The sequence below is a fragment of the Malaya genurostris genome, chromosome 2 (assembly GCF_030247185.1).
Source record: "Malaya genurostris strain Urasoe2022 chromosome 2, Malgen_1.1, whole genome shotgun sequence".
In the NCBI taxonomy this organism is placed as follows: Eukaryota; Metazoa; Arthropoda; class Insecta; order Diptera; family Culicidae; genus Malaya; species Malaya genurostris.
Window position 1 is genome coordinate 29,934,183 of NC_080571.1, and position 20,699 is coordinate 29,954,881.

The following is a 20,699-nucleotide window of genomic DNA, read 5'->3' on the forward strand; positions in this document are numbered from 1 at the left end:
GCGCCGAAATCGAAAAGAGTCCCGGTCTTCTCAGTCTCGGATCGGATTTCGCAGTGAGAAGAAAAAAAATACGGTTCACGGTTTAGAACGGCGATTCGCATAAGTAGGTTGTTTTGCAAACTGGAACTATTGCATCGCGAATTGCAGGCAGCAGGCAGTGTCTCCGCAAGTGCTCTTAATTGGTTTATCGGTGGAGTAAAGTTCAATTGGCGCATATACTCTTGTACTCGTTTGGCCGGGCTCCCGCCGAGTGTTCCTTTTTGTGTGACATGTAAAACTTGAGCCTAGCCTAGATTGGTGATGATTCCGGCAGACTGGCAACGGCAGTAGATAGTAGGCCGGGATATCCCGAAGTGCCGACAGTTCGTTTCTTGTGCTGTCATATCCAACGTTTTGATTAGTTGTCAACGAGTAGCTCTTCGTGAGTAGTTCGACTTGTCGGTGGAATTCCAGATTGCTCTGGGTACGTTGGGGACCCTTTGCGGGTGAGTAGTGTTTCCGTGTTCCAGTGTTTGTAATCAACACCTTCAGGGGGAATGTGATATTAGCAAGCGGAATTATTCCACTTTCTCTGCTGGACCCAATGACTTCACGGGTTCGCGGGTGTTAATTGGCCAATTGATTTAAATGTTCTAATTCGTTTGGCACTGCCCCTTTCACGGGGGTTGATGAATGAAAGGGTAGTTTCGCTTCGAAGCCGAACAAAGAGTAGTTCATCGTCGACCTATCATAATGTAATCATAATCAAGAACAAATGGGTCTTTGTTTACTTTTTCTGCTCTCTCCAAAACTGTTTCTGGTTTTTACGATGACCAGTAAAATGTTTTCAATGTTGTATAGGGGAGAGGTGGCATGAAAGGGACATTTTTGATTTTAAGATCCTTGTAAGAGATTGATGATATATTTAGATTAGGTTAGAGTCGAATAGAAAGCATTTATCATTAAACTATTAAAGTGAAATGCAATAACTGCCAATAGTCAAACCTTGGTTATTTAATTTCGCATTTTTGAAATATGTTTATTTTGTCCCTTTCATAAATTGACCGTATTGAAAGGGACGCAATAATTTATGAAAGGGACAGTAGTAATTCGAGGGAATATGTTGCAATAATTACATAAAAATCAAGCTTAAAAGTGGCTGGAGCTAATTGTTATGGCGCTTTTATCTTAAAGATTGATATAATCAAACACTTTTTTATAAACTGAAATCAACTTTATAATACTGTTCTTCTCAGAAATAATGAAAAAAATTATCCTTACTGTATAATGAAATATATTCAAAATAAAAGACTAATCAACAGTTTCATACCTTTTTTTTAGATGTAGAATGCACTTGGAAAATATTAATTGTATTTTTCTTTGAATTATAATCAACAGCCTCCATAAAGTTTAAATTACAGTCTTATAAAATAAACTCAGAATCATTGTATTTCCTAATGACAGAGTGAGCAAAAAAAATTGAAAACACCTTCAACGCCACAGGTTTCGTGCACCCATTTCGAGCATAATTTACATAAAAACCAATCTTCAGTGCTTTCTGAATATTTTTTCTTGCAAATATAACATTTTTTATCATGTCCTGTTTTATCTTATGCTACGCAACGTTTTCTCAATATTGGAGTGGCTTCTACATTATCAGAGATATCATCTATTGAGTCAGAATCTTTATCTACATTTGACAACGCTTCGCTGTTGCTGCTACTGTTTGCAATTTTTTGTGCAATTTTGATCTTTTGGCTAACTTTAGGATTTTTTTAAATAACGGTTTTTGTTTTTTTGTCAATTTTGTTACTTCTGGGTTTGTTTGGTTCCTTATCGGTTATATAGCTTTTAATAATTTGTTTCCCATGTTTTAAGATTCGTTTCTCAGTCTTGGATGTTTTTTTCTTTAAGATATCCATAATGTTTTCTAAAAGCAATCTATCCTTTTCAGGGATTTCAGTTATAATTGTGGTTTTACCTTTACGTTGCTTTTTGGTGCTTTTTCGAGGTGAAGCTTTAGGAAACGGTCGACGCCAGCAGCATTTGCGAAACCCAGCATAGTTACAAGCGAGCCACGTTCTGTTGAGCAGATTTGACCAACTCTTTTAACACCTGCTTGGGCAACTATCTTCGGTGCATTAGTGACTGTCGTGCATGCAGTTTCGTCTAAGTTCCATATCATACTTGGAGGGAAATTATGCTTTAAGTAACATTTCTCTAAGTTATCGAAAAAACTGTGAACGTTGTGTCTATTGAAGCTCGTAGTTCTTGCTAGTGAAGTATTTTCTTGTTTTTCTTACGCTCAGCGAATCGTGCCTTTTTAAGAAACATTTAAGCCAATCTAGACTAGCTGTATTATTTTTCCCCAAGAAGATGGTATTGTAAGATTTAATCGAACAGCATACTGATAAGCTAGTTCTCTTACTTGTTTAGTCGTCAAGCCATGGCACATGTTAGCAGATATCTTTAAGTAATCTGCCAAAATGCATTCTTGGTTTACCGTGAAAATTTTTTTATTGCCAATGTTTGGTTCATAAACAAATGAAGTACATCCCGAAGCTTTTGCTTTTGTGACCAGTCTGTGCAAATGGGATTTGCTTATATTTACTATCTTCGCAGCCGATCTCAAAGAAATGCCTTTTTGTAACACTTCATTAACTGCCTCTTTAATTTTGTGTGCATCAACCCGAATTCTCTTTGTAGGTGGCATTTTTAATCTTAAAGGATGCAAAAACTTTATTAGAAACCATGTGTAAAAAGCAGTTTTGGAAGGGACAGCTATGAAGGGGTCGTCCCATTCATAGTCGTGTGTTGTGCCCCTTTCATAAATATCATATTAAATTTGAAAACTCAACCACAAAATCTAAAATATTAAATCAATGTTTACATACCTTACGTTTTCGTATCTGTAGATATTCAGCCTATCTTAAACAGTAATTCACAGGTAAATAATGAACTTGCAGCACTCGATAAAACGTTTCACAATAATTACAGTAAAATTACTTTTAATATTCTTTATCAACACTCGCAGGAATTCGCCATGTTTGAAATGACAGAAATATAAAGTTTACCGCGAACGATCCTGTGTCAGGGTTGCCATACGATAGAAATAGTGTTGTTTTAAAACTGTTTTCATTTTACGGGTTATTCGAATTGTCCCTTTCAATACGTGTCCCTTTCATGCCACCTCTCCCCTACTGCCCATACTTGTATATCAGTCCCATGTGGAAAATCGGCATGTCGAGAAAAAGACGATTAAAATTTTATTTCCGATTTTTTTTTATTTATTGTACTACTTAATGCTAAATCACGGTATTATTACTTGAAATATCGGAAATATCACATTTTACTCAACTTTTATTGCAATTTCTGAGAGTATATTGAGGATAGATTTCATTCCTCTAGCTAACTCAATATTGGCGAAAATCGATATGGGACTGGTCTGCGAGTATGGGCAGTATAAATGTGTAATAAATGCAAAAGATTTAAAGTTTACATGTTGTAGTCAATCGGATGCATTTAGCAAGTTCATTAGCCAAGCGTACACTCTTAAATTTAGAGGGTGTTACGATTAAATAGTTGCCTAAAATAAATGTGTGTAAAATGGTAAAATATTTTAACAAAAAAGGCGGGTGGGTAATGTCAGAGACATAACTGGATGTCGTGAATACGAAAACAACTGACATGATGCTTAACACTTCCGAATATCAATTAGTTGATCAATTGTATGAATTATGCAAGCATTCCCCTTTTTCACATTTTTCGCAAAAACAAGCCTTCTTTGTTGATCTCGATTACTGCGAATTTCACACAGCGAAAAGTGCACAAATCTAACCAAACTGTTCTAGATTTGCACTAAACTGAGGATATTTCCTTTTGATTTGCGAACAACAAATCCTAATAGTTCTTTAGAAAACTTTTAGAGCCATTAGAACGGCTGAGTTTGTGTGATGCTCTCCACCGTTGTCCTCTTTTCGTTGTTTTTTCACCAATGCAAACAACTGTGACGTAATCGCTCTTGTCGTAAGCGAAACTAGCTTTGCAAACGACACACAATATCGCCCTTATTCTGAATAACGACGTATTGCTTTTTCGACCGAATGTGGCTCGATCGAATCATAGCTACCTTTGATTTTGCTAGCGTTATGGGGAATACAAATAAAATACGAATCCAATTTTTGTTATGAGGTTTCTTTTTACGTGATTTCGTCTGTAGCTTTTTCACTAATGAGCGATCCTAACGGCTATTAAAATAGCAGCATATAGAATGTTTATTTCGATTATTTCATTTCGGATTTGCATATCATTGAAAGAAACTATCAGGATGCTGTACGGGATTCATTCCTGCCTTTCAAAAGGAGCGAATTGTGGAACTCACTACAATATTAAACACTGTTCGGAACATTTTTCTCGAACCATTTGTTGTAGAGCAGCAGATATTTTGTTCCTCAGAACGCGTTCTGATTGGCTGGTGTTGACATGGGTCAAATGAGACAGGTTTTTCAATAGTGTACTATTGAAATACTTTAATGCTTTTGATATACACGTTTAAGTTGAAAAATTTCGATTCTACTGGTAGTTAGATTAAACAAATCCTTTCACAGATACGAGAAAGGCAAACGCGCCGTATGAATTATCCTCTTTGATACTCGTTTATACCAAACATTCCAAACAAGTTTAATTTTGAATTATTTGAGATTATGTCACACAACTGAAAATTTTATTATGAAATTGTGATGCCATGGCATGGCATGTAGCAAAAATTATGTTGATTCGTTAGATACAAGAGATATTCACGATCAAAAACTTATCACTCGCTCGGAGGGTAAATTTTGAAAAGGCACCCCATAGTAAAGTAATGCAACTGGCAATGCAACATCGAAGTTGCTACGATACGGAACTAGTTTGTTTGCTGTTTTTCTGACTTTATGTATTGTTTCGTCGTTTTCGCTTGATACCAACCACCCTAACTGCTGTTAGTTTTCGGTAGTAAGGAGTGTATCGAAAAGTAGTTAGCAACATTGATTATTGAATAAAAAAGCGAAAAAAAAACATATTTTGACATCAGTTTTCGATATATTGTAGAAAAATTACATTTTTATGCATATCCCTGATTATAGATTATAAAATCTTAGTTTCTGTGAAACGCTCGCACTTTGGACTTGACATTCTTCATTAAATTCTGCACAGTTACTTTTGTGACTTTCCTGGTGGCAGCTGTCCAGTTTTTTTTAACTCCTGCATGTTTTGGGACACTGTACCTTCCTTCCGAAAGTGCCGCTTGACAATTGCCCAATACCTTTCAATTGGCCGAAGATCCAGACGGTTCGGTCGGTTGATGTCCTTTTCCACGAATTGTACATTATTTTTTGACAACCACTGTAGAACGGAGTTGGCGTAGTGGGCTGATGCCAAATCCGGCCAGAAGAGAGGAGGAGCCTTATGCTTTCTGTACAGTGGCAGCATTCTCTTCTTCAAACATTCTTCCTCGTACACCTTGGTGATAATTGTGAACTTCGTGAAGCATATCGACGACCGCAAACCACAGGTATAAATTGCTTGCTAGACCAACACCTACTGCCCAAACTGCCACCGTGGTGTCAGCGTCGTCCAGGTTCTGGTACACCGATTTCGTATAATATTGCGGTCCGGGCAGCGCTCGAGAGTCTTCCTTGGCGTAGGTTTCATCGTCGATCAGGATGCATCCGTCTTTATTCGGTAGAATCCGGTTATACAGTTTTCGCGCTCTTGTTTTGGCCTGAACTTGCTGTGCCAGGGACTTTTTCGGCACCTTCTGTTTCTTGTACGTTTTCAGGGAGTTCCGAACTTTGATCCGTTGAATCATCCCGATGCTGGTGTTGAACTGCTTGGCCAAATCCCGCATCGACGCCGATGGGTTTTTCCTGATGTACTCAACCACTTTTAAGTCCCGGCCGGGCTGACTGGGACCCGTTTTCCTACCGGATCGGGGTCTTACCGAACTTCTCGATAATATTTTTGACACTGGTGTGGTGCACTTTCACCCGTTTTACAATTTCGTTGTACGCGCACCACTTTCTGGGCACCAAGTGTGCAGAATTTTCTTTCGCGTTTCCGGATCAATTCGACTCATCATTGAAACGATAAACAGTACCGAAATTGGCTGTTATTGACATGTAAACAAACATGTCACCGCAAAACACGCTGCAAAAAATTAGGCCATTTCAGAGTAATAACTGTTTGAATGTTGCTAACTACTTATCGATACACTCCTTATAAAGGTCCATAACTTCCAGAGTTTCATTCCAATAGGCTTGAAAAATTCACAGAAAATTCTTGAAATGTTTTACTATAAGAAAATATAAAGAAAGTAATGAATGATTTTTATAAAGTGTTAGACCCTACCTGCCCCCTAATAGCCACTAGGAGAAATTCTCTGCCGGAAACCGTTGTTGCATTGTTGCCAGACTCTTTCCGGAACCCTGACAGAATGCCTGCAAAAATGGTTGCCAAACATAGTCAGCCGTCTGGGGGAAATGAAACTGATTCCCCACATTATCCGATCCGAATCAATTCCGAATCGTAGAGAAATTTTAATTCGGGATCTCATGCGAAAATCATAATTTCGAAAATCTATCGGAATTGAGTGAGAAGATGCGGACTGAATTGTCAATTCGAGTTCTTCTTATTCTTCCCTAATTTTCACATTATTTTTGCAAGAGAAAAAACAATAACAAACCGTTCCAGAAAACTGAGCGAATATTTCGTGCAGTATGTCGTTCAATAAGCGCTCAACGACCAACAAAATAGAACCGCCTGTTGAGAGGGATGTCACTGTCAATTGGGTTGATCGAGCACCCAACTCAGGCGAAAATTCTAGCACTGAAAAATCATGCAGTCGAGTAAGAATTCAATGCTCATTCCGTAATTTCGATAATCTGGGTTCTTATTCACTTTTATCCAAACTTCGTGGCACGCCAGAAAGAATTATACATGATAATCAATATGAATATGTTATAATTTCAAGTGCTCTGACCGAATCTCTAAACTCATTATGAATCTTTTCCACTTACTTTCAGATCTCAACGGCTGAACATTCTCCAAAATAATAACGAAACGTAACTCGTAGTCCCCGTAGAAGCCCCCGCGCTCAAAAACCATGATGCATTTCAAAGAGGCCTGCAATCGAAGGTGCATGCTGACTTCCGGCGGCGTCATCCTGGTGATGTTTGGCATCTTTTTCGCTTTCTGTTTCCACGCCGTTTTCCTGGATGTTCTTTATGAGGTAATAATTTCAAAATGAAAAATTGAAACACATTTACTGCAGTACAAAGCGCATAGTTGTTTCGCAGAGAGTTTGCAGCATGTAAGCGAAACGAATTTAATTATCGACTAGAATCAAATGGAAAATTAACCCCTATTAGAGAGTGCGTCACCTATCGCAACCCGAATCGGCAGTGCGACTCAAGACTCAATCGATTGTCAGCAATTAGTCAGCAATAAATTCGAAACACTGGCCTGCATATTGATGTGGAACTGATTCCCGTTGTTCATTTTTTTTTTTTTTTGTTTTTCTCCAGGAACTCAAACTCCGTCCAATGTCCCGGGGGTACGATGCCTGGGTCAGCCCTCCGTTTCCACTGTCGATGGATGTGTACTTCTTCAACTGGACCAATCCGGAAGATCTGAAGAACCAGAGCACCAAACCGATTCTGGAAGAACTGGGCCCGTACCGGTTTACCGAGCGGCCCGAGAAGGTGGACATCGTCTGGCACGATCACAACGACACCGTCAGCTACCGGAAGAAGAGTGTGTACTTTTTCGACGAGGAAGGCAGCAACGGATCGCTGGATGATGTGATCAGCAGCATCAATGTGGTTGCTTTGGTGAGTTTTTTTGTTTTTTATTTGGGTGGGTGGTCAGAAGTGGTCAAGCAGACACCAAAAAGCGTATGCATGTTTCCTAGTTTCGGTGGATATTCCGAATAAAGGAAAACGTGACTAACGAATTTGGGAGATCCCTAGCAAAACCAGTTTTACTCGATTCTAATCGAAGTGTTTGGGTGAAATACGTAAGAACTAAACAACGTGAAACTTTGCACGTACAATCCGTAACAAATCGAACCGGAATTTCGGGTTGATTCGTAGATTTCTAGATTCTACTTCAATTTTGCAACACATTAGAATTGTTTGTTTCCTTCGTCAGCTTTTATGTAGGAGGATGTAGCGATCGTAAAAAGCGTCATTTTCGCACCAGTGAAGCGTGAAGGTTGTGTGGAAGTCGACAAAATTCTCCAATAAAAAAAAATAACAAGTGGTTTTTGGTTTAGTCTAACGTCAGACCGACTGTAGATTAGATAAAAAGTCAATATTGACAACACGCTGGTGGTACTTATTTGTCGCAGCTGAGTATACCTGAAGGCTGATCAGGAAGACTTTTGTGTCGGACAATTGAAGAAGTGTAACGTCTAAATGAAACACATACCCACCTGATTGCTTGACGTCGTTTTTCTCAATTGGTCTCCAAATAAACACTTTTTCAGATTGGATGTCACGCAATCACGCTAGAATGAAAAAGTTTTTTTTCTTCTGAGTTGCAAGTCACGAAACACACCGCCTACTCATTCTGAAGAAAATGAAATGTCATTTGTGTTGTGAATTACGTATTAATTGATCATTCGAACCGTGGAGATACTTATGTCGTTTTCGCTTGAGAAAACTGAAACTGACCCAAGGTAGTTTCATCAAACAAACACTTTTCACGAAACTGTGTTGATTTCGCACTTAGCAACGGGGGTTTGAGTAAAACTGATTCAAAAACCAGGTTCGAAAATGACTCGAATTTCAGTTCAACAACGTTGAAACCGACGACACGACCAGACACTCCGAAGAAAAATCGGAATAAAAAGTGTTCGTGAGCGATTTACCACCAGTTACCATAAATATAGCGACCCCTTGAAAATGACAAAAACTAACTATTCGAGCAACACTGTTTAAGTTGCTATGAACTCGTTACCAAGGAGCACCAGAATAAATAAACAAACAGTTTGAAACAGTTGTGGAATAATTTCACATTTCATGGTTATTAAAAATCCTACAAAAAAAAACAGCAAAAAATAACAATAATTCATTCGAGGGCTGAATTGTATATAAAGTTTGTCAAACGCCGATGCTTGGTGAGTGTAAATGATATTCTAATTCGTATAAATAAATTTCTAATCGCTTTGTATTTTTAGTTCAATCTCGAAAAAAGTTCTCTGGAACCAAATACTTAGGAAGCAAAGCTAAAAACTTTAAATGAGTTGATTGAAAAGTCCCGATTGAGTACGCAAATGCTGGAAGTTCTTGGGACATATTTACTTTTAGAGAGTTATTTCATGGAAGAAAGCGTCCTGAAAGCGATAATTTTGTACAGCATTGAAACGGGCAGCAATGCTCCAGTATGTTAGATGATGTATTTTTCATTATTCGGAAGTGCATTCGACGTGGAACGCAATCGCTAGACGGAGTGTTTGCTGTTGTTAATAACGCTGTTAGTTGCTTGGAACTAGACTTAATAAATGTTTTGAAATCACCTCTGAAATCTGGTTACCCTACCGGTTACATAGATAGCCCAATCGGCACTTCAAAGTTCAATCCAGCAAGGGCGATTACAAACTAGTGACGTTGAACAGGCACGTGCAAAATTTTTTTAAAACTCGTTTGCATCCGTGGGTTGACCAATTTATCAATCACAATCACAACCTCGCTGAGGAAGAGTTGGCATCGTATGAAGCTGGGGAAACATTTATACAATTCCTTATAGTGCAAGTCGACGCCTTATTAATGGCATTCAAAACTGCCCTCACACCAAGAAATTATGATGGATTATGACTATTCGGTTAGTATCATTACTAGTGAAGTTACAAGTCGCCTGGAGCGAGATATCAAAAAATCTACATTCAATCGGCTTGGTGGACTAGTTTTAGTTTTTTTGTTTAGTTAAATGAATATATTCCCCCTGAAGATAACACACGAGAAGTTTTTTATTGCCTTAAACAACCAAAATCAAATATTTAGTAGTGAATAATTTGCGTTGCCGGTACGGTACGCCACTACGAATTACATTTTCGTTATGAGACAAGTACTCCAAAAGTGTCGAGAATACAACGGGCCATTGACTTCAAAGCGGCATACGACACAATCGCTATGGCAGATTATGCAGCTATGGCAGATCTCTGAAAAAATAAATTTAATACCTGCCAGCGGGCCAACTACACTCAGTGGTTTCGTTTTAAGTGAGAATCTCTTGTTTTTGTTTACATTTCTTTTGTGGTTACCAAGGCTACTGGTAACTGTTTTTCAAAATCAATAATTTACCAGCTTGTGTTGCCAGTTCCAACATTTTCCCAAGCGATTCTATTTTGACATTACCAGTTACTGAGGGGTAGCTCGATTTACGATACAGTTTTAAAAGCGAGTGGCAGGTCGTGTCGTCGTTGAAACTATGTTCGAAACTGGTTTCAAACAAACGGTTTGACAGCAGTTAGAGAGGAAACTGGGTTAGGTTTGGCATCAAGCGAAAACGACATTAAAAACTTCCGGAAAAAAAAGAAAAATAATTTGCTTTGCAAAAAACTGATATGTTCTAATGAGCAAAAGAAAATGATATGAATTTTATCGGGGGTGTTCGGTTTGCTGAACTAGTGCAAATGAATATACACCGAAAATAAAAACTACCTATTATTTGAATCTTTTCTTCCACCCAACGGCGAGAGCTTCGTTCAATAAGCTAAAGTAAATTAAATCATATCAACCTGAAATTGAGTCAATACGACTCAACTGTAGAGTAAATATAATTAATCTGTAAGGATTTTTTTTGCACATGCCTTACGGAAACTACCTAAAGCCACTTTACCTAAAATTAGGTTATTGAATGGAACCCCAAATTGGGTGGAATGTACTTAAAATTAGGTTGTTTTGCGGTTCCGTGTAGGTTCGTCCTTAATAACTCAGTAGGACTGTTTACATGGACTTTGCCATATGTTCACCTAATGTTGAACCATGTAGCCTTACGAGGATGTAGACAATCCTTCTGAATGGTCAAAAACATTAAGGTTAGCGTCACAACTAACCAAAAAAAAAAGAACTGAGTGGTGATTTGAAATAGTCAAAGTAATGATGCCAGACTTATACTACCAAAATTTCATTCATATGCTTTTCATCTTCGTTTTCAAGCATAGTTCACACTGAATACTGAATGAATAATGAATAATTTTTAGACCAAGAAAACTTGCCGAAAACATAAACTTTTTGTAATGCATTGATGTCGAAATGTGAAGAAGTGTTTACTGGAAATTCCTAGAATAAAGTTTTCCCATCATAACTTGTTTCAACAATTTTTCAGAATTTCCAAATGTTCAACAAATATATTTTAACTATCCAAATACGTAGTTTTGTTAAATTTTCTTCGGTATACAGGTGAAACTACTCACAATTTTGTGTTTATTTTGTCGTGAATACGACTTACTTTACTATAGGGCACCTTTTCAAAATTTACCCTCTAAGAAAGTGATAAGTTTTTGATCGTGAATATCTCTTGTTGTATCTAACGAATCAACATAATTTTAGCTACATGCCATCGAAAATATGATCACAATTTTATGATAAAATTTTCAGTTTTGTGACATAATCTCAAATAATTCAAAATTACTTTTTTCTGAAATGTTTGGTATAAACCAGTATCAAAGAGGACAATTCACAAGGCGCGTATGCCTTTCTCGTATTTTTAAAGCTCATAGCTCAGTAATCTGTGATAGGATTTATATAATCTAACTACCAATAGAATCGAAATTTTTCAACTATCTGCTGCTGTAAAACAAATCGTTCGAGAAAAATGTTCCGAACAGTGCTTAATGTCGTAGTGAGTTCCACAATCTGGTCCAAGGCAGGAATGAATCCCGTACAGCTTTCTTGATAGTTTCTTTCAATGTAATGCAAATTCAAAATGAAATAATCGACATTAAAATTCTGTATGCGGCTATTTTTATAGCCATTAGTGAAAAAGCTACAAACGAAGTCACGTAAAAAGAAACCTCTTAACAAAATTGGATCAGTTTGGATTCTATCGTCGCTGCGAGCAGATCTATTGTATGTCGTTTGCAAAGCTAGTTTCGCTTCCGACAAGAGCGATTGCGTCACAGCTGCCAGTTGTTTGCATTGGTGAAATGCAAATGAAAAGAGAACAACGGTGGAGAGCATCACACAAAATCAACCGTTCTAATGGCTCTAAAAGTTTTCTAAAGAACTATTAGGATTTCTTCTTCTCAAATCGAAGGTAGAAAACCTCAGTTTAGTGCAAATCTTGAACTGTTTGATTAGATTTGTGCACTTTTCGCTGTGTGAAATTCACAGTCATCGAGATCAAGTGAAGCCTTCTTTGTTTTTGCGAAAAAGGGGAATGCTTGCATAATTCATACAATTGATCAACTAATTGATATTCGGAAGTGTTAAGGAATATGTCAGTTGTTTTCGTATTCACGATATCCAGTTATGTCTCTGACATTACCCACCCGCCTTTTTCTGCGTAAATTACTCATCACCTTTTTTTTAAATACCTCTTCATCGTATTTATACAGACCTTCACTCCTACACTAGATTTACAAAATATTCAGCTACTAACACACATTTTCTAAAGTTACATAACGGTAACAAAGTTGTAAAGAATTGGAGTAGATTTGTGGTAACTGATCCGCCCCGGCATGAATCATTCCAAATATAGGGGAATGTCGTCAAGGCTGGACCACTTTTTGAATTTACCCTGTATCTTTTGTTTATACTGGAATAATCTCAATATTGATGTCTTATTTAAAAGTTGGGTCCGCCATAAGAAACTTTTTATTAGGGTGAATTGCTGTGCATCATATAAAAAAAAGTTATTAACAAAACGAAAAAATAAAAAAGTAGTCTAGGTTGAGTCCCTATTGATTCTGATCGAAATATGTACTTAAATAATTTCAAGTGATCAAACGTGGAACTATTTATTGTTATTTTAATGGAACATCAATCAGTTTTAATAGACTATCAATAAGAATTTGAAGGTCACTGAAGAAAAAAAGAAACTGCGATTGTGCGTATCCTCGAATTTCTACAATTTTCAAAATGGAATTGAATTTATATTAACGAGCTTGCATTAAATTCTGCGATAAATACGGCTTCAATGGTGCGACGACATTAGAAATGTTAGAAGAGTGTTTCGGCAACGATGCTCTGAAGAAAATAGTCGTGTATCAGTGGCACGAACGTTTCAGAATTGGCCGAGTGTCAGTGAATGATGATGAGAGAAGCGGTAGACCATCGACTTCGAAAACCGACGATAACAGCAATAAAAACAAAGAATGGGTGACCGTAAACCACAAGTTGACTGTTTGAAATATTATTTTGGGCGTTATGAAACGTTGGCCTGAAGTAATTCGCCAAGGAAGACAGGATTTGTGGGCAAACAAATCGTGGATCTTGCACCACGATAACGCACCGTCACACAATGCCATCGTTATCCGTGAACCTTTGGCTAAAAACGAAACGAATACCATTCAGTAACCACCGAATTTACCTGATTTGGCTCCCTGAGACTTTTTTTTTTGATCGACTCAAGAAACTCAAGAAACCGCTCCATAGAACGCGTTTCAGCACACGAGATGAGATTATGAAAAAATCGCAGATGGCTCTGATGGCCATACCGAAAATTGAATATAACAAATGTTTCGAGGATTGGATCAAGCGCTGGCATTAGTGTGTCGCAGTCGATGGAGAGTACTTTGAAAGGGACAATATCAATTTTGATGAATTATCTTGTATTTTTAATTTTGTGAATAAATTCCGGGAACTTTTTGATCAAGGTAGTACAGTGTTGCGAATCCTATTCTGTAGCAGTTCGCTCATTTTCTCCACTATACAAGCGAAGCAAAGGCTTGGTATTACATTCCTGTAGTGGAATTTGACCTTCTGTTTCAACAGACTTCGCAGCCGATTCAAAGTGTACAGAACCATTACATGGCTGGTGCTACGATCCTATTGACACTACGAATCCTTCCAGGTCGGGGCTCGAACATACGACAACTGGTTTATAAGACCAGTGCCCTATGCATTGAACCGTCAAGCCGGGATATTCTCCACTATACACAGCTTGGATAAAGTCAGAATCCGCGAAAATATCAGGATTATATGGACATATCCCTGTAGCAATAAATCCTGCTTTCACCTTGTACCGCCCTGCAGCAGCTTTTATGGATTCGTTTTCGAAGATTACAGACTTGATAGCTCGAGAAACGTCGTTCACATGAAATTTACCCTTTTTAGATGTACCGTTATTCTGAAAACAAGCGAAAAACGGTCTCAAGGCACTAAACGAAAAAAAGTGATGTGACCCAACTTAGACAACAAAACTTTGAAAAACTTGTTAATGGTTAACCACGTAATGGCAATAAATACTTACTTTGGAGGTGTCATCATTTTTGTCCAACTTTGGAGCTGTTGGTAAATCTTATATAACTTGGCACGAATCGATAAGTTTTGAAGACCATATAAACATTTTACATACCTTAGATATGACTACACGGGGGGGGGATGTAGCAAGTACAAGGGGGGTGTAATATTTAAAACGGCATAATTCCGAAACTACTGAACGGATTGCCACCAAACTTGGCACAAATACTTCTTGCTCCTCTGAGATGGTCATAAGGGTATTCTAATGGGGGACGACACAACTAAACCGCCCCCAAGTTTGGCACATGTAACAAAGTTGGGAGTCGATATTTTTTGAAGAGCACAGATACTTTCTACACTACTCAGGGTAATCATGGAGAAGATCTGTGGTAAGTTCACTAACAAAAGGGGAGTTAAATGTAAAGTTTATTCGATGAGATACGATTCTTGACTAATATAGACATCAATAAAGCTTATAAGGTTATTTTGAAGGAGAGCGAGCGTAGAAAATGCCCCGAACATGGAAAGTGTAAGAGAAAATTGATCGGGTTTTACGAAAAATTGACACTTCTTTACGAGTACAGTATATTTCTAGCAACTAAGTGAGATTCACACAAATATTCACAAGAGGGAGGGGGAATAAGTATTCTTAACATTGATCTGAATTGACGAAGAAATTATACAATCAATGTGCAACGTTTCAGATAAATTAAGAAAACTGTCGACCCAAGGTGATGATAATAAGTTTATGACTACATTTGCATTAACTGAATCGTTACTCTATAGGTTCTCCTCCCCGGTGAACGACCAAAATTTATTCTATAGTACGAATGTAGGGTATTTCATCTCAGCTCCAATTTCCATCTCATTCCTTCACCTCATAACTTTGAACATTAATCTTATCTTTAAACGTACCTGAACAAAACTGTGGAACGTTTTAAAACATTTATTCTAGGTTTTGCCACACTTTCCAAATGAAAAAAATAGTTAAAAAATCTTCAACGATCGCTTTTTTCATTAAAAATAAACTCACTTTTTGATTTAGGAATCACTTTCGTCTGAAGTTTTACAATTCATCATGTTTCTGTATATTTACTAATCGATTCGTCTCAAAACATGATCACTATTTCACATAATTACACAACTATTCAATTTTGGATGACTTTATAGTTAGCAATGTTCACTTTCCACTTGTTTATTCAACGATTAAAGACTTCTGGAATTACCTGATAAGCAATAAAAGCAATGAAAAATATGAGATGAAAATTTGCACTTAATTCACTTGATTGCGCTTTGTTTTCATCTAATTTCGTATCGCAAGGTTGCCATATTTTCTCATAATGTTAAATAAAAAAAATATTTTTTGGTATCCGTGACATTAGTTTAATTATATCATTGATATTATAAATAAAACTGGTTCGGATTCGAATATTACCAAATAGAGCGTGTTGAATACTAATCAAATAACTATAGTGGCAAATCTAGTAGCACTGGTTTCTTTCCGCTATACGTCAACATAACGCTGTTAAGTGTGTGTGCCTCATCGGCTGTGCACAGAGATGCCAGATATTTTCATAGAAAATATGTATCTGCTCTATCTGATTTCACTAATAAAATGAATCAAAATCAAATTGTTTTTTTTTTTAATTTTAATATAAATGTTTATCAGTGTTCATCATCAAACATTTGCACAAAAGATTTCCATTTGAACACATGGTTTGTCCGTTGATTAATAAAATTTGAATGAAGTACTGTAATCAAATACTAATAGATACTCAGAGAGAAAAGTCTAACGGTTTACTTCTCACTTTTTATGAATCTGATTTAACGAACGCGAACGCAAAAATCTATACAGTACAGATAAATATGTATGAATGGCATCTCTGGTTCTACATTTTGTTTTCAGAAGGGCTAATGCCTAAATAGTAACAATTCTTTTTCTTTTGTTTTTTTTTAAGTTCTCCAAATTAACTGCAGAGTAAAATTTTAAATTTGAAACGAAAGGTAATAAAAACGATCCAAAAAATTTTAAACGTCGAATTGATTCCAAACTGTTTTTTTAATATCGTGTGTTGTCTCATAGTTGGCATTAGGCCCTTTTTAAGGAAAATTCTGACATTTTGAATCTGAGAGTGGAATAGAGCAATATTTTGGTTTTGATTGCTGTCGCCATTGCTAATTTATGGGATGAATAAAGGACCAACGATAGGATGAATACAAAACCTTTGAGACGAAATTAGAAGCACAGTAGTGAACATATTTGAAGTGTTTTTAGCTGATTTTTTAATTATTATTTTAATTTCCAAGGAATGTGAATCAATTCCCAATGTAGAGCAGAAATATGAAAAAATCGTAGTGATTTTGGTGGCTAAATCAGGTTTTTAAGGTAACGTCCTTACAAATGAGATGAAATCGAGAGCCCTTACCCTAGTTATGATGATGAACAGCCTTTTGTTATAAAATAATTATTATCAGATGGAATATCTTAAGCGATAACGTGGAAATAATGATATCATAAGAATATTATAACGAGGAGGGGGTAGCAAGTGTTTATAGTCATGGATGCCTACGGTATTGAAAATCAAATGTGACGAAGAACTCAAAGGTTACTAAGATGGTACGTAAAGAGAGAAAGGTGTTTTAAATGTTTCTAACAAAAAGGTTCAAATATGAAGTTGACCCAATTTGTCGAGAATGCCATGAAAATTATGATTGTGAGATTACTGAACATTCGCAATCTAAACATGAACGGAGTATTGTTCAATCGGGTTGCCGTTTAAGCTGTGTTTCATTACAATCAGAGTGTCAATGGGCAGGACAATTTCTGGATTTTATTTCGGCATTGCCTTCACGAAACATTTTCGAGCAACACCGGGTAACTCAGCTAGTTATGAATAAATTCTTTTAGGACGCTTTTTGCTCTGTTATTTTGAATCTCGTTCGGTTTCATTCCGTACCTACAGTCTAGATCGATGTCCAAGTTTTCGAGATAGATCATGTTGACACACGGAATCTGCTTGCGATATACTTGAATAACAAAGTAGGTTGACGTTTTTGTTTGCTTCTGAACCCAACCCAGTTTCCACCTTAATTACTGTCATACAATTTTGTTTTGAAGCCAGTTTTGAACTTAGCTCCAATACCATTGAATTGAAACTGGGATCAGTTTAGGAACCGGATTCTAACATCGAACGAAATTTACCCCATTTCATCTAAATTGTTTGTTTGAAGAGACTACTGTGGGTTCGATTCAGGTTTCTCTAGCAGAAACGACAACAGAACGAACGATCGAAGTCGAGCAAATCGAACAAATAGATATTTAAACGCTATCAGTTTTGGTTGCTTATTTGTTGAAAAAAAGTTAATTTTTATAGATGGAACTAATTCACTTGGAAATAACAACGCGCATCTCCCAAGCACCATTGACGTTTTGGGTTTAGCGTTCGAAGCAAAGGCAAGACCAATTCACATTCAGGCCAAAAAGTTGAACGATAAATGCCCTCTTATTTAAAATATTTACCCACGAATAATTTCATGCTTGATCTCATTTCAAATGCTCCATCAGTCGTAAATAATTCAGCGATCTGTTCCCATTACTACATTTTTTTTTCAGTCGGCAGCAAATCGGGCCCGGACCTGGAACTACGTCAAGCAGAAGGGCGTTTCGATGGGTTTGAACCTGTACAACCAGGATGTGTTCGTAGTGAAAACCGCTGGCGAACTGCTGTTCGATGGCTACGAAGACAACATGGTTCTGATGGGGAAACAACTGTTCGACGCCAGCGAGGTGCCGTTCGATCGAGTAGGCTGGTTTTACACGGTAGGCATGGTAATTTTTATCGGTTATTTTCCGAGATCTGAATACGTCCATTTTTTTTTCAAGTAGCGCAATAACTCAGCTGATCTGATTGGCCACTATAACGTACATACGGGAGTGGATGACATCGCAAAAATTGGATCCATGGCCGAATGGAACTACAAACCACGAACGGACTTCTTCGCGGATCATTGTGGAATGCTGAATGGTTCCGCTGGAGAGTTCTATCCACCGAATTTGAGCAAAGATGTTCCGATCCAGCTGTTCACGCCCGACATGTGCCGTAGTTTGGCACTGGACTTCGAACGAGAGGAACAGATCGGTGGCATCACGGGGTACAAGTATTCCGGCGGTCCACGAACAGTGGACAACGGATCGACCTTCCCGGAAACAGCTTGCTTCAGTGCCGGTGAAGTTGTGCCTTCCGGTGTGCTAAACATTTCCTCCTGTCGCTACGGAACACCGGTGTTCATGTCGTTCCCACATTTCTACGGAGCCGATCCGTACTACCTGGACCAGGTCGAGGGGCTGTATCCGGATCAGAACAAACATCAGTTCTATATGACACTGGAACCGGTAGGGCGTTCGCTTTGGTTTTTGATTATCTGATTATTGATTTTATTTTTCTCAATTGTAGACCACTGGAATTCCACTGGACGTAGCGGCCCGTCTGCAGTTGAATATTCTTGTGGAGTCACATCCAAATATTGCGTAAGTTGAAGAAGCAAAACAATGATGAACATAACCACTCATTGTCATTCATCCCGTTTCAGCCTCTACGAGGACGTCGAACGGGTCTTTCTACCGGTGCTGTGGTTCGAGCAGCACGTCACGATGCAACCGGAGTTTTCCGACGAGATCGCTCAGGCCCTCAGCATTCCGACGACGGGCCGCATCTGCGGAATTGTGATGCTTGTCCTCGGAGCCATAATGGTAGCGTGGGTTCCGATCGAACGGTTGGTGTTCCATCCGAAACGTCGGCGTGATGCGGTCAAGGATGCCGGTACGGAAAAAGTATTGCTACAGCAGAATCTAGCCAAGACGACAATTTTACTGCCGATGGAGAAGGAAAAGGAATCGTCGGTCGAGAAGAAAGCTTACCAACCTGCCGAAGCGCATCCACTGATCGAAGCCAATCCGGTTCGATTGATTAGCGAAAATGGAGTCACAAAAACGTGAGCCAACTGGCTACCTGTGCGGTTGCAGCAAACGGACATCCTACCAAAAAAAAAGACTTTCTTCCACTACCGATAAGTTCGGTAGAATAAGCAAATCAGTTCTCTAATGTTACTGCTAGGAGCATAGCTTGTAGGTGCCTTATTGTATTGCCAATGTTGACGGGCAAAACTGACGACCATCGACTGTTGGCGTGTTCGATCCGAGCCAAAATATAAAGAAGAAAAAACAACACACTATTAAACCTCCGTGGACGCTATGACCATGGGCGGCCATGAAGGGATTCCTCATTTAGGTTTAATGAAAACTTCGGTTACCTTGAATTTATAAGAGCCATTGAAACAAAGAGAGTACCAAACCAGCAAAATGTATAGTTAATCCATGTAATTAGACTTACTATTCCATTGTAATATTAAATGGTGATGCATGTTTTTTAAAAAAAAATGTTTTCTTGTTTGTAAAGCATAACTGTGGTAAGTTCGAATCCGAGTATACCAACAAGCATTGAACTATCCAAATCATCCAATCGGTTAGTCGTGTAATTTGAGGAGAAAATCAGTAGGTTTCCCCATTTTAAAATCTGTTCTAGTTTTTAATACTTTTTAGAGTTTATTTGAAGTAATAATAAAAGTAATAACGATACCAAAACTGATTTTGAAAACAGCTTTCTAATGTGCACTATTTATGACAGCCTCAAACTTCTCAAACCTCAATGTGGATGCCTGAGGCTATCTCCCTTATTCTGAAAATTTCATTTCGAAGACGCGGGCTACTCTGACTCCGAGTAAAACGAACACGTGGTACGCGCCCTAAACAACAACTCATGAAAAAAAGAAAAAATAAACAAACTCGGCTGGATGCGTGGTGCGACCCGAGAAAATTTTCAGAGCGAAACTACGCGATTGGAGTCCGATCTAGAGCGACCTCAGGTTACGAAAACAAACATATCAAACGTTGTTTGGGCGACTCTGGGTCAGCTTTCGGGCTGCACTGATCAATAAACGAAAACGGTATTCAATACACTGTTCTTGTTCGTGAACTATCGCAGTAGGCGTGCGCGTTGGACGTGAAAAAATGCCGCTCCCATCAAATATTTCTTATTTAACTAGAAAATGTAATGAAGAAAGTCTGTTTGTAGGCTAAGTAGAAGTGAATATTAGTTTTCTTCTTGCTATGGAAGCGTCTTCCGGAATCTGTGATTTATTCATATAGACTGGCTCATGAAGTCTTTTCTGAGTAATAGCCTGTTCGCACAATACCGGGACGACCGGGACTATCCGGGA

At 38.0% G+C, this 20,699-nt stretch overlaps 1 protein-coding gene across 2 annotated transcripts in view; it reads left to right on the top strand.

Annotated features, from left to right (window-relative positions):
* The window catches only part of LOC131428232 (protein peste), a 34,182-nt gene extending 14,118 nt beyond the window's left edge, over nt 1–20,064 (top strand). The window contains exons 1-7 of one of the 2 annotated variants that reach the window (XM_058592003.1): nt 33–485; nt 7,041–7,246; nt 7,542–7,847; nt 18,037–18,243; nt 18,310–18,816; nt 18,878–18,951; nt 19,014–20,064. In XM_058592003.1, the coding sequence (XP_058447986.1) occupies nt 7,121–7,246; nt 7,542–7,847; nt 18,037–18,243; nt 18,310–18,816; nt 18,878–18,951; nt 19,014–19,419 (1,626 nt within the window). In that variant the 5' untranslated portion in view covers nt 33–485; nt 7,041–7,120 and the 3' untranslated portion in view covers nt 19,420–20,064. Of the gene's footprint in view, nt 1–32; nt 486–7,040; nt 7,247–7,541; nt 7,848–18,036; nt 18,244–18,309; nt 18,817–18,877; nt 18,952–19,013 lie in introns of those variants that run through there. The other variant, XM_058592002.1, reaches the window with a different exon arrangement.
* The last annotated feature ends 635 nt before the right edge of the window (nt 20,065–20,699 follow it).